This window comes from Botryllus schlosseri, chromosome 4 (genome assembly GCF_051294905.1).
Source record: "Botryllus schlosseri isolate E-star chromosome 4, Bs_hap1, whole genome shotgun sequence".
NCBI classification, from domain to species: Eukaryota; Metazoa; Chordata; class Ascidiacea; order Stolidobranchia; family Styelidae; genus Botryllus; species Botryllus schlosseri.
This window is the reverse complement of record NC_137239.1, coordinates 3,504,461-3,519,215: the sequence shown is the minus strand read 5'-3', so window position 1 is coordinate 3,519,215 and position 14,755 is coordinate 3,504,461. Positions and strand designations below refer to the sequence as shown.

Genomic DNA, 14,755 nt, shown 5'->3' with positions numbered 1-14,755 from the left:
AGTAAAAGCTAATATTTCCTTGTCAGTGCTCGTCGAAATTGTTGGCAAAACGACGGGAAATATTGATTTTATTGGATTCTTAAATCATTTGATTGCTCCACTTGATATATTTGGCGTCAACGTCAATTTTTACTTTAGCGTTGTGGCATTATGTGGCCCGAGTCGTTGCTTGGTATCATGTTGTACATTAATATATCACTTCACTGAAATATATGGTTGGAATTTGCAATATGAGGTGACGTGACGTCATGAGGCTCACCTTGGGTTCACACAGAACCTTTCCAAAATGGTTCCCAGTCTATCAATACCTCACTGATTAAAACCAATCATGCGTTTGATTCGTACTGGAATTTTACGAAAAAAGTATTTTTAACATTTTTACAGTGCGAACCAGCTCCCACTTAAAAATTAATCCATTGCCTATACGTAATAGTAACATGTAAGACGTCTTTCGACGATTCTCAGTATATTAGTGCGTAAGTTTTCATTTCCCTGATATGAGATCAGTAGGGCAATTTTTTTTGACATGTCAAAAAAAGTCAAAATTAGGTCAAAATTGTAGCGTTAGGTCAAAATTTGTCAAAATTGTTCACAAAGTCAAACATTTTTTGACCTCTGCATTTCGTTTGTATCGTAGATTTTGCGCTGTCGGTGAACTTATCATTTGATATTTTACAGCTTGTAGCTACTTTATAGGCCTACCGTTGTAAACGGACCATCGCCTGCTCATTGTGAATCATAAATGGTCAAATGAAACAAATAGTGACATGGTTTTATGGTCAACGTACCGCAATATCCTAGCTGAAGCAAGACTGCTTGGACATTGCATGGTTCTTATATCAAGAAGCGCAAGCTGAAAAATTGTGATATAGACAACATTGTCAGAATGAAGCAACACGGTGAAGTTTAGTAGAACCGAAAATCGGCTGTAGAGACGGCGATACGGGTACATGAAAAAGTCCGATGGTGAAAGAGTGCGAGTGTGAAAAGTCGTCAGGAAGAAGACGGAAAGCAAACGAAATTCATATTACAAGTATTACTGTCGTGGCGCGCATGCATTGTGTAAATAAAACAAAGAAAATAACCTAGGAATTAAATCATAAGAAATTTTGCAAGAAAAATGATAAGTACCTAGTACTCTTGTCACAATGGCAAAAGAATATGGCTAAACCAACTTCTGTGATTCAATATGTGCTGGTTGCATCTTGCATGCGTTCAAGTGTCTACACTGTTGGCGGAACTGACCAGGGAGATAATTACATAAGAATAAAAGATCATACCTACAGTAAAACTATGCGATATCCCAAATACGCCTGGCATGCTTCCTTGATGTCTCAAAGGTTAGTATTTATAGAGCGAAATAAACGATGCTATCTGCAATGCCAAAATCTTTGTCCTCCAGCAGTGCTGTTCTTTGATTACTGATTAACATTAAACAGTAATTTTCTTGATGAATTATGATTAATGACGAAAATCACATATATATGTATGTCTATTGTCAATATTAAGACCATAAGCAATTCAAATTATTGAATTGTTAATGCAATAGCAATGTTTTTACGAATGCAAAGATAAATCTGAAATATTGCTTTTCCAGTAAGCTGCTTTTATGAATACAAAATTTAATCTGAAATACTGGTTATCCCGGAAATTGCTTGTAGGAATTTCATCTATAATTTTGTCACCCTCCAGAAAAAGTCAAGGTAATTTTGGCGTACCCGCATACCAATTCAACAGGCATATACCGTCAATATAACTGAAGAGACAAAGTTACGAATATTTGTAAGAGTGTAGTCTGGAAGCCCATAAGCTTTGTCTAATTCGATCTTGGAAAGATGCTTACTGAATTGACAGATGTATCTCCTTCTCGGTTGGTCGCAGCCTCTGTCATACCAGACTAGATTCTTGTACTCCGAACAGGTTCTATCATTATTATCAGTGTCTGCGGTTTGTCTAAATAGAAAAGGTAAATTTAACAGCGTTGGATTATTCGGTTCAATAAAACGAAACGCATATTTCGTTAGCCAAGGCTTCGCTAGTGAAAACAAGCATCTCTAAAAGTAGGTTTGATCATTGTCACTTTCAATTGATAACTGATTATGTCGTATGCTCTCTCAACTCCTAACAAATAGACATTAGGGTTATCCAGACATGGGGTGATTACTTCACGAATGTAATCGATTGCGATTACGATTACTTCTGAATGACGCGATTACGATTACGATTACGATTACAGCAAAATCAGGAAGTACTCTATTACGATTACGATTACATTGGAAAAGTAATCATGATTACTCACGATTACATTTATTTTGCATCTTAGAAGTTATATCGGAAGAAAATATATGGATTGCGCTGAAAAGGTCTAATGAGATAACAAACTTCCTTTAAAATAAATGAGTCATTTGCTTGTTACGTCATAATGTACCCATTGCCCATTTTTATAGAGGACGATTTATCGCACCCAACGATTTGCATTCCTGTCAGGTCCATGACTGCCGAACCCCAAATTTCCCAATAGTTCGGGGAGCGAGGTCGAAGGGGACTCAAAAGTTTTTTGTGAACCAACAAAAATTTTCGAGAATTTTCATTAACTTGAAAACGATCTCTAGATATGCTTGATTTTGAAATGCATACGTCTCCCCCTCTACAACAAAAAACACATATTTTATTGTAGGGTTGCAAATAAAACAAAAGTGTTTTAAACAAAGGCTTTAAAAAAACTAAATTGTGTTTTTTTACCTTTATTTTTAAGTTATAAAATTATGCCATAATTGTGTAAATGCTTTATAAAAAACATGTTGTATGAGCCTTTGGCCAATTACCACCCGAAATAGCCGACGTACATCGATACGGGATTGTTGGAACCCCTCAGAATAGTCGGTTTAACATTTATAGTACAGATATTTCGTCAAAGAAACTATATTTATCTATATTTTCAATTGTCAATGTCAATCGACGTTCTTGACGTCATGGCTTAAAAACAAAACAAAAAACCAAAAAACATTAAAAACATGTTTCAAACAAGGGCGTTGTTTTAAGCATGTTTGCTTTAAATTGATTTTTGTTTTAAATGCAACCCTAATTTATAGTAATAGGCATTAGCTTCCAGTAAATATCGTGCCACGACACATCAAAAGACGTATGCAGCAGGGTTGTAATGACTCGAATCATGACTCGACTCGAGTCAGACTCGAATCACGTTTTTTTTTGTGACTCGACTTGACTCGAGTCATTTTCTTGAAATGGGAAAATGACTCGACTCGACTCGAGTCAATATTTGGATTGACTCGACTTGTACTCGAGTCATTACGCATGACTCGACCAAAGTCAATGATTGGGCTTATTTTATATGACTTGAAGATGACTAAATTTGCGAATCGTAATGGCTAGTTCAACACATCTGACGAATTCTGCCGACATCGCTATTTGTCACCACTGCTTTCGTTGCTCTCGTCTGATATCAGATATGCCGCCGCAAAAACAACAGACAATGGTACCATAGTGTCCTATATGGCGTCGACACAACCAAATCTCACGCCTCAGAAATTGATTCACGTCACAATTTCGATTTGACTACAGGCAATTTGAAGGTCATTTTTGACCGGCTTGGCGAGCATTAAATTTGGTAAAACGGGTATCAATCGAAAGCTGACTCTGCACTGATTACGAAAATATAAATATTATTCCGCTCGTGGCCCTGGAACCCCCACAATCAGCCTCGAATTTTTCATTGTTATGGAGACCGGGATTGGGACGCAATAATGCTGTCTGGCTATTTTGCTCTTGAGCTACTCTCTCGTTTCGCCAGACAGCATTGTTGCGTCCCAATGCCAATCAGGGTAGTACCAACTACCAACCCTGCTCTCCCTCTCACTCTACAACCATTCAATTAGGCACACTATCACTGTCAATTACTTGCGCGCATTAGTGGAAGCATTGAAAAATTCTATTTTAAAGCGTTTTGCAGGAGTGTTTGTAAATGTGAACATGATCACAACTGAAGAGTCTTTGTATTGGCCTATCAGTAATCCCAAACTGTTTGGTGAAACCATCTTCTTCACATCATGCGTGTTCGATCCGAAATTTGCTTTCCATTAGCTTATGGATCTAAATTGCTCAGAACAATCCCGAATTGCACTGCGGCAGAAAATAATCGAGTTGATGATGACTGAGCCTGACACTCATTCATACAGGATCACCAGCCAAGGTACAAAATCAGCTGACGAAGAGGTACTAGATCACTGCACAATGCACATCGCTGCATGCACGCTTTTACAGCATGCTGGCTTGGTGTAAATACCTTTACATAAACATGCATCTGTTGATTCTCTATCAGCTGGTATCTTGACGTGAACTCGTTGGTTCTTTATCAGCAATTTATGAGCTATCGTCGATGTGCTTATCATAAAACTGAATGCTTGAATTGGTGATGTATCAGACTGACAAGACAGATATTTGATTTTACGTTCTAACTTAGTGAAGTTATCTGTAGCATCGGTAAATGAGGCCAGGACCTGTCCGTTAACTGCCTAAATCAGGGCTGGCCAACCTTTTTAGCCAAAGGGCCACATTCGATTGACGAACTTTTGCGCGGGCCACTATCCGCGCGAAGCGCGAAAATTTTTTGAAGTTCATAGGTCAATAATATTGTCTCTTGATTATATTGCGGGCCTGCTGTACATCGCTGGGCTAAGTTTGCGAGGACTTGGCTATTCGGTGCATGGGCATATCGATATCGAAAGCTGCGACCAACATGCGTCAATCATTTCGTGCCTATAGGTTTCATAGTCGACGGTCTTACTGCCAGTGCAAACGCAAGGTCGCATATGTTGAACGACACTTTGTCTCGTAATCGCTAATATAGTTAGACTCAATCTGATACATTGGGTCATGGGTGTTCTTCAATTTTCACAAAAGGGCAACAATATTTAGAACAAGAAATCGAGTGACAACATATTGCGCTAAACTTGTAGAAAATTTTTACCTTTGATAAATCTATCGCAAATTATTCTGCTTTATTGTAGTGTACGAAGATATACCAATATATGAATGGTTGATGGATCTGTCAACGAGTCGAAACTGATATTTTAGTCATCACATCTCAAGTGTTGCGGCCAGACTAACCAAATTTTTGGTTGGCCTTGCAAGTTCACAATCTGTGCAATCCATTTTTGATGATATTAGAAATTTCGGAAATTACCTCGCGGGCCACTCAAAACCTTCTCGCGAGCCACATGTGGCCCGCGGGCCACGGGTTGGCCGGCCCTGGCCTAAATAAACACGTGCCAAAACTATGATAGGGACAAAATGAGCATGTATGGCAAGCTAGGAATTCGATATCACCCAAGCAGGATTGAAAACATGTACTGAACATGACTTCAATACTGTGACTTGGACTCGACTCGAGTCATAACACTATGACTCGGACTTGACCCTTCAAACGGTGACTTGGACTCGGACTCGAGTCGGTGATGAATTGAAAATGACTCGACTTGACTCGAGTCAAAACCACAAAAGTAAGATTCACTCGTGACTCGGAACCATGTGACTTGGTTACAACCCTGATATGCAGTTTCGACCAACACGTGACTTCCCGAAGTGTGCCACGAAAGAAACACTTCGGCCGAAACTTAGGGTATGTTTCGAGTGTTAATAGCCGCATGGGTGGGCGTGACTAATAGCCCGGTCCTTCCAATCTGAGCCCACAATGCGAATGCCACCCGGGCACCCACAGAGCATTAAAGATATGACAATTTGTGTGTTCGTCTCACGAATATTTTTCTTTTAGTCTGCTACGTTTGGGATACAACAATATCTTTTGATTATATAACAGACCAGAGGTCACGAATTAACAACATACACTAAAAGTAGTTATAACAAGATAACAGACGTTATAATTATGTATTACGTGACCCAAGCTCTACAGGTAAATCTGACCATCGGGGGTAGAGAGAGGATTAAAAATTAATAATAATATCATGCAATTACCAATATTAATTGGCGAAATTCAGTCTTCAACTTGAAAATATCACCCTATGGGGGCCAAAAACTAACGTTTGGAGTGGGGGACGAAATGTTGTGTTGGTCCTGATTCTTCTAGCTACAACCCATCCCAACATGATATATAAGCCCATGGCTATGGCGGCAGGTCCCAATGTTGAGTAAAGAATTGTGGACTAACGATTTGCGTCCGTTTCAATAAGAGTCATATGAGAATAAGATGAGGAGAACATAAAATTTTGCCTTCAACTTAATACAGATAATGTAGCCTACTGCAAGCTGCCGTTACGAGAAACGGCAAAAATGACTCGGTGATGATATATATTAGCAGCTGTTGATTTTTAATGCTTCGTTGTGGAAACGTTTTATTTGACGAGTACAAAATTTCAAATCTTAGTCCGGTGTACGTACGTACCACATAGGCCTACTGCTCGCCAGGCAGCAACGGTCAAACTAAGCTAAGCATAACCAAACATCAATACACAAGTTACTATTTTAAACTAGGCAGAGTGGTGATTAATTATCCTGCTGCGAGGTACTGGCGTGTGGATAACCTGATATACAGCACTGCGGGTGTTCTTGCAATCACCCTAATGTACGTACATCGAATATCTATTTACTGTGGATACTTCTTACGCAATCACTAGCAAAACTAATAGGCCACTTCTGACGTAATAATGAGCAATGGCAAAATCAGACGTTTGTGCTATCACCAACCTGGTATAATATCTCTTCCTTGTTCACGAATGTTCACATTGCTCACTTGTTCAGTTAACGTTATATTCCTTGCACAAATAAAAAGTAATCGTTCTTTCATAAAGAAATCGATTAGATATGGGAAGTAGTCGATTACGATTACGATTACTTCGGAATTTTTTCGAATGTAATCGATTGCGATTACGATTACTTGAAAATGCTGTAATCGTCGTAATCGATTACGATTACTAATCGCGATTACCCCATGTCTGGTTATGACTTGAAAAAATAATTTGGCCTGTAGCAGTAATTACCGAACCTTTTGTTATAAATTAATGAAATTATGATCATTTTGTTAAAATCGAATAAAATGTTCCGCATAAACTAATTTCAATTTTCGACATTGGTCCAAATATAGAAAAAAATACAATCAAATGTATTCTTTGCTACAAATTTAATCTTCAATTATATGTCCTTTTGCACTTCAGGTAAAGTTCATCCATCAATTTCTGTTATTATGTTAGAGCTAGGGACAACTACAACAGACATATCCGACTTCCAATGGGATTTTAAGGCACTTTATCACCGCAGAACATTCGAAAGCAAAGCTAGCAGCAATATAATATTTGGTATATTCTAGAGCCCGAACGATATTGGATTTTTGGGTCGATACCGATAAAACCGATATCTCACACCTTGACCAATAACCCGAATACATTCAGCCGATATTCAAAAGTTGGATATAGATAAGCACATTTTAAAAGCTTCAGAGCATTTATTTGAACATCTTTACAGCGATCATTATGCTTGAACATTAAATATACCAGAAAGGCTGCATCTGGAAACCTGTAAAGTGTAAGCTATATGAAATATATTATTATTCTCAATCTAGCGGTCAAAGAATATAGTTTTCTGCCGTCCTACCCGTCATGTTGTGGCGTCACGAAAATTGACGATACTTTTGCAGCTCGAATGGCCGATACCGATAATTCTTTTAAAGCGTAATATCGTCTCGATATTAACGGCGAACCGATAATCGGTTGGGCTCTAGTATATTCCATCTTAGACATCTGGTTAGAATACCAGGCTTCTTCTTTACATGCAATTGCGATGAATGAGCATGATATCTCCCGAGTTACTGCCCATCTGGGGATTTTGAAGTACGCAATCATGACCCTTGAGCTCCATCTCGCATTGCGTAGGGATGGAAGTTGATGCCATTTGATTAGTGGTAATCTACTATTTTCTTTGAAAGAGCGGCATGCTCTGCAAAGCTCAAAAGATAAACTAAAAATCATCCCTCCATCCTCGGTTTTCTAATATTTTCTCCTGAAATTCTGGCTTGTGTACTGCACTAAGTTTTCGTTGTGTTTTACCGCATCATCTCCAAATTTGTAGCTGAGAGTTGGATTTGTTGAAGACGTTGGATTGAAGAACTCTGATATATGCTTTAAGAATCGATAATATGATGTTTGCAACCAATATATGTTGTGGTTTATGAAAACCCTTGCTCACCATTCCCTTTCGCAGTTTCACAACGCAATTCCGCCTTCCAGTATCAACCGATGCTGTGTCATATATGATATGATATGACCTGACCTTTTTCCTGTGCATCATATTCCTCTAATTGGTTTTCTGGACCGCTAAAATATCTTGAGCTATTCTACTTTCGACTTTTCGAACACCCAGTTTGATTTGTGTCAGATAAAACGGAATTATACGATATATAGGCTACAGTCTACAGCTAAAATCAGCCTTCAAAAGTACAGAGCTTCAATATTGCAGCAAACAATACGCTAGTAATGCCAAATTTATTCCACTCGAAGCTTTTCGACTGGCTCTCTTCAGGAGCGAACGCCAGTAAATGCGGTTAACCAAGTTCGAAATATAGAAAGAATTTTGTCGTTGTGACGTAATAATGACAAGTACACAGAGTCACGAGCGGCAGTAAACAACGCACGATTACGGCACAGCACACACAAAATCAGTTGTAACCAGCGGTGGCTTTTGGGGTGGGCGAGGTGGGCGGTCGCCCAGGGCCCCCTGGTTGATTTACGCGCTTTCGAGGCCCCGCCTCCTCGGTTTACGCGCTTTTTTCCAACTATTTCCCGGGTTTACGCCCTTTTTTTCAACTATTACCATTTTATGAATAACAGACATCCTTACATTCATAAAGAATATGGTACGGTACCGTAAAATGGGTCATTCATAATTCTCATTTTTTTAATTATCATTTTTCGAATAACCGTGAAAATCCAGGCACCCATGTAGAATATGGTACCGTAAACAGTGGTCGATTATTAAATTTCTGCACCGGTTGGAAGAGCTTACTTTTATTTTATGGAGGGCCCTCCTACATTTACGCAATTTATAATTATCAGTTTACGAATAACCACGAAAATACATGTGGGCCTACCTATGGAGAATGTGTCACCCTAAACAGTTGTCGATCGTCAAAATTCTGGGCGCGATAAGAGAGCTTAGTTTGATTTCATGAGGGGGGATGCTCCTACATTTACGCGATTTTTGGTTATGATTTTGCAAATAACTGAAAATACATGCAGGGCCACCCATGTTAGGGGGGGGGGGACTCCTACATTTACGCAATTTTTGGTTGTCATTTTGCGAAGAACTGTGAAAATATATGTTCCCATGTAGAATGTGGTACCGTAAACAGTTGTCGGTCATTAAATTCCGCACGCGTTGTACGAGCTTACTTGGATTTTATGAGGGGGGCCCTCCTACATTTACACAATTTATAGTTATCATTTTGCGAATACCCGGGAACATAAATGTACCCATGTAGAATATGGTACCATAAACTGTTTCCGATCACCAAATTTCTGCGCACGTTAAAAGAGCTTAAGGCTAATTCACACATACACGGTTCCCGGCCACGATTTTTGCCGTGCCGTGGAAATGTTCACACATGCACGATTCGTTCACGGCGGCCTTCACTACGGCTATCGTACGGTCGATTTCTTCGCTTTTTGCTGCCGTACGGAAAGTTGGATCAAACGAACTTTCCGAGGATATCGTTGCTGCCGTGAGCTCAGTCGAAAGTGTGCTCTCATGGATTTAGCAGCTTGTCGAGATAAATTTATTGAATAATTATCGAAGAAGAGTGCTTCTATGTTGTGTTCAGGGTGTATATTGGTTGTACGAAGAAATATGTGATATGAGAAGGTGAGTTTACAGGTAGGATGTGTAGATACGTACCAGACGGCATGTATGCCGGTATGATGGTACTGCCATGCCATGCAGTAGTAATCAGTCGTTTTGTTATGTATATGCTCGTCAGTTGTGGGTATTCTATTACTATGCGATGCTTGTTTGGCGTCTGGAAATGATGGTGCGATCAGGCTGACTCAGCTGCACGTGTTTCTACAGCAGTGAATGTTTTCCGTCTGTTTTCCGCATACCTGATAAATCAGTGCTTGTGATCACAGGGCTGCCTGCTATTTACTACTCTGGTTCAATGTGTATGTGTGTGTCTGATTGAAGGACTGCTACAAGTCATTTCATAACCTTGTTATCCTTGTATATACATAGTTGATGTTAATTATTTGCATTTGACATTTTAACCTAGAATTCCATGTCCTGTGTTGTGATTTTCATGTAGCAAATGAGTACCTAGTTAAGTTGATAGAAGCTGGTAATATTGCTCATTCCTGCAACAATATTTCATTTTATCAACTAGAATGAGTTCAGATTCATATTATATTGATGCATGCATTTTTAGTACATAATGGTGTCTTTTCAATCTTACTACATATGTTTACAGAAATTGTACTCTATAATCCTTTCCACTACCGTACTAAAAATCAGGCCATGTTGTTGATGACAGCCTACGCCAGGGGTGGGCAAACTACGGCCCGCGGGCCGCATGCGGCCCGCAACACCGTTCTGTGCGGCCCGCGAGAGTCTAAAGAAACTTTTTAAAAATATTGATGAAATGCGTACTAAAAATCGAATTAATGCAGGGACTTGATTAAACTTTTTACAGGGATATCTAGAACTTCTAGATATCCCTGACTTTTTAGTATATTTCACCATGATATTTTTAAGGAAGTGGTTCTCAAACTGGTGGGCGCACCCACCTTGAGGGGGTGAAAGCATCATAAGAAGGGCGCGAAGCTGGGATCAACTGAAGAAAAAAATTTCACCCTCCGCGCTATTTACATCCAATTCACAGTTGTTGTTGTTGTTGTTGTTCTGTATTTAGTCTGAATTTCATATTTAAAAATCTCTCATCCACAGTCGTAGCCTTCCATGCCATCAAACTACCCGTTAGGTTTGCTAGCATCCTGGTTGCGTTCTGTGATATGACGATAAGGGGGACACGTAATCTTTCACTATCGTAAGGAGGCGTCTCTTGCAAAGTTTGAAAACCACTGTTCTAAGGTAAATACTTCCTAGATTATTTTTTATGTTTAATGTCTGGCGCGACAGCCCGATAATAAAGCTCACGCAGTTTGAAAGGTTCAAACTGCTAAAAATCACAGCAATCCTGAACGTAATTCGGGTCACGAGTGTGATTTCAGATTGGCCACTCCAGTTTCAATTTTTTAGTGATGCGCTTATAAAAAACGATTCGCGCTTGTCTTAGGTAGATTCGTTCTCTGTATGCGTAGAATTAGGGTATTTATATTTTATCCACACACAGTAGAAGTGTGTTTGAAGCTAACATGGTTATGATGCTGTCAGCGTTGTGTGTCCTGGAACTGAACCAAAAGTGGAATTAACAAATCTATGAACCGATCGCTGCGGTGACAGATTTAAATTTCAATCCTATTTTAAGAATCATTACCACCGACTTTCATCTCTACAGTTTTGACAAATTGGTTATTGAGGTCGACCAGCCTATGAAATCTCGCCACTGTTTCTGGCGCATGTGCGATATCATCAACGAAATGCTTGGTTTGTTTTAAATAAGCATCTACCTACATGTCCTCACTATTTAATCAAATACCAAAATTGCGTTTTGGTTTATAATCCCAATTTAATATATTGCGGCCCGCGAATGGATTCAGATGTTGAATGCGGCCCGCGAGCTCAAAAGTTTGCCCACCCCTGGCCTACGCCCTACATCAACATCAATAGCTGATGTACTGCAAACATCTGGTATGTCCATTTCCATTCATTCATTTAGTGGGGCAAGTGAAAACTCGATGGTCGACCTCGAGGAGCAATTTTTGGGAAATGGGGAAAATATGCATTTAGTCCTATTGAAATGCTGCATTTGCACAAGATAGAACGTCATACTAGCAGAAAATGTTTCTCGCATCCAACGCAGAGAATAGGTCGTGATAAAGTATAAATTCTTAGCTTTTTTGTTGACCATACTCATCTGTGTATCACTGTTGACAGCCTGCCAGATATTGAAGAAAGTCACTACTCTGATAGTTTGATTACTGCAGCAGAATAAGTTGCAGAATAAGTTGAAGTGGCAACATCAGATATTGTGAATTGTGGTGAATGTTTGCATGAAGTAAAATTCCTTATGGCATATTATATTTCAAAGGCATTGCTGTAAAATAAGCTTTTAATATTGGGATTTAGAAACCGCTGCCAGAGACAAATGATGTGAACCCAGCTGATGTGTAAACTAGCACTGCTATGTCATCTCTTGCATCCACCAACCACCATCCACCATCATTGAACTCTACAATTGGCAGACAATTACCAGGGAAGAGCGAAGATACTATGATGACAGAAATTTGATGCAGGTAGGTGTAGCTGTGATGTTGGACTTGTCACGCTATGCATGTAACATATATATTATATCTTATTCAGGGTGAGATGATAAAGTTTCTACAGTGGAGCACTGACCAGTTTTCTGCACCCTGGACTAATATGATCATTTTGCGAGCTTTATGGCGGCACATAGTTGTGAGTCAGCGGACGCTGTGTGTGTTGCTGCAATAATGAAGAACATTATGCAAACTTTTCCAAGTTTATGATCACAAGAACCAGTTGAAAACTAGCACCGTTATTTCATGCATACTGTTTTGTCTATTATGATTATTTCTGCATCGATTTAATTGGTACCGTGATATTGCATATTATTCATTCTTGTTTCTTTCTTCAAATGTGTGCAATTTTTAGTACTCATTCAATTCTGTATTTGCAATGCTTTCAAATGTAAGCATTTCATTTTATTGTTCATCATTTCTTTGCATAACATGATTGAAAATTCAATTCTGTATTGTAAGGCATGCTAGATTTCTTGGAATGTTCAGGAATAGGTGACTATTTATCCAATGTGGTCAGAATATTCATCGTTGCTACTCGTACATTAGTATTGCTGTAAAGTTTTTCTCGCCTTCAAGTAGAGCAATTTCAGAGACATGTTCCTACTTCAAGTGTAGGAAACGAAGAAATGAAAGGCGATCAAATAGTTTTAAATAGCAGATATGGTTGATGGCTCGAATACTTTTAGCAGAGGTGGTCACTTGGAGATTGCAGGGTGCATCTTTGTGGCTACCGCAAACTGACCTGTGACACTACAAATAGGTGCAAATATTCCAAATCCAAAGTGCAGAAAGTAGGTTAGTTATGTTGTTGCGTTGAAGTGATATAAAACACAACCAATTGAAAAGGTAGGCAAACCTCTGACTCCACCTGGGCTTTATATATGATGTATCAATATGTTGAAAAAGAGGCAGAGCAAACTGGAATGGAATCAGGGTGTACCGCTTGCAACCGTGGTTGAACGACCGCGGCAGTGTGAATATACGTCCGGTTGGTCGTCGCACGGCTACCGTACAATGATCGCGTTAATCGCGAGTCGTGAATGTGTGAATTGACTCTTGCGGTACGTGCGTTACGCGCGAATTTACCGTGCGAACCGGGTATGTGTGAATTCGCCTTTACTTCGATTTCATGAGGGGGGCGCTCCTACACTTACGCAATATATAGTTATCATTTTGCGAATAACCGTGAAAATAGATGTAGGCCTACCCATGTAGAATATGGTACCGTAATCTGCTGTCGATCATCAATTTTTGTGCACGTTAAAAGAGCTTACTTCAATTTTATGAGGGGGCCCCCTCCTACATTTACGCAATTTATAGTTATCATATTGCGAAAAAACATGGAAATCCATGCACCAATGTGGAATATGGTGTCGTGCAGAGGAGTCGATGATCAGTGCATGCTTTGTTTTGAGTACCGTACTCTATTCATCTCGTAATTAGATGAAAAGCTTCTAAATGCTCTTGAAGGCTACCGGTTTATCAACATGCTTTTTGAGCCCCCCGCCCAGAATCCTTGCACATTTTGGTATTGCGCTATTAACATAATTTTGAAGACGCAGCTGCTATTCCTTTTCATCTAATTTTTGGTTAGGAGATATTTGTGCGAGAGATGCGATCGCATCCGCTAACGCAGTGGTTCTTAACCTTGCCCCCAGCGCCCCCCAAGGGGCGCTGGCGATTTTGAAGGGGGCGGAAACGCCCAGGGGTTGATATGGGGGCGCTGGGCTCAGGGGGCGGTATGGGGGGCGCTGGAGAAAAATGGCTTCGCAGTAGATGATGTGGTGGTAGGACATATCCTTAATGAGTATTCAGAGCAAATTAACACCGAAAACTTCGTTATATATAGCCTTCAAAATAAATATAGGTTTAATTGTCCATGGGCGCCTAAATGACTGACACCGAATGTTCCTCTCTTGGCAATCTGAACCCCAGAAGACGAATTCCATCTGGCACGGAAAAATTATATGCCAGTGAAGACATACCAATTTGAAATCGTGTGCGTCTTTAGTTTAGTACGATTTGGCGACAGGGATATTCCTGTTGGGCAATATCCCTGTTGGGCGATTCTATATTTTTTGATATAGCAGACAGGAGGTCATGAAATAACATCATGCAACGAAGTCATACCAACGGGTTCGCCCGCCCGAATATGTTTAATTATTAGTTACGGGCCCTACAGTTTCCAAGACACCTCACAATGTTCGCTTTAAGTTTTGATGAGTCTGCAGTCTCTGCACACACTCAACAACTCACTGCGCTGACCTTTGGACAACAGTGCGTAACGACTAAAAAAATGT

The 14,755-nt window shown here is 39.7% G+C and overlaps 1 protein-coding gene and 1 long non-coding RNA gene across 2 annotated transcripts in view; one reads left to right on the top strand and one right to left on the bottom strand.

The window, feature by feature from the left end:
- LOC145437877 (uncharacterized) overlaps positions 1-14,755 on the bottom strand; it is a 273,341-nt gene that overhangs the window by 213,585 nt on the left and 45,001 nt on the right. Inside the window, exon 4 of the mRNA XM_080315215.1 lies at positions 1,844-1,953. Within this exon, the coding sequence (XP_080171341.1) occupies positions 1,844-1,953 (110 nt within the window). The remainder of the gene's footprint in view (positions 1-1,843; positions 1,954-14,755) is intronic.
- LOC145436858 (uncharacterized) lies at positions 11,591-12,900 on the top strand. The gene is made up of 2 exons (XR_013914447.1): positions 11,591-12,428; positions 12,496-12,900. It is a non-coding gene; the product is annotated as an uncharacterized LOC145436858 (long non-coding RNA).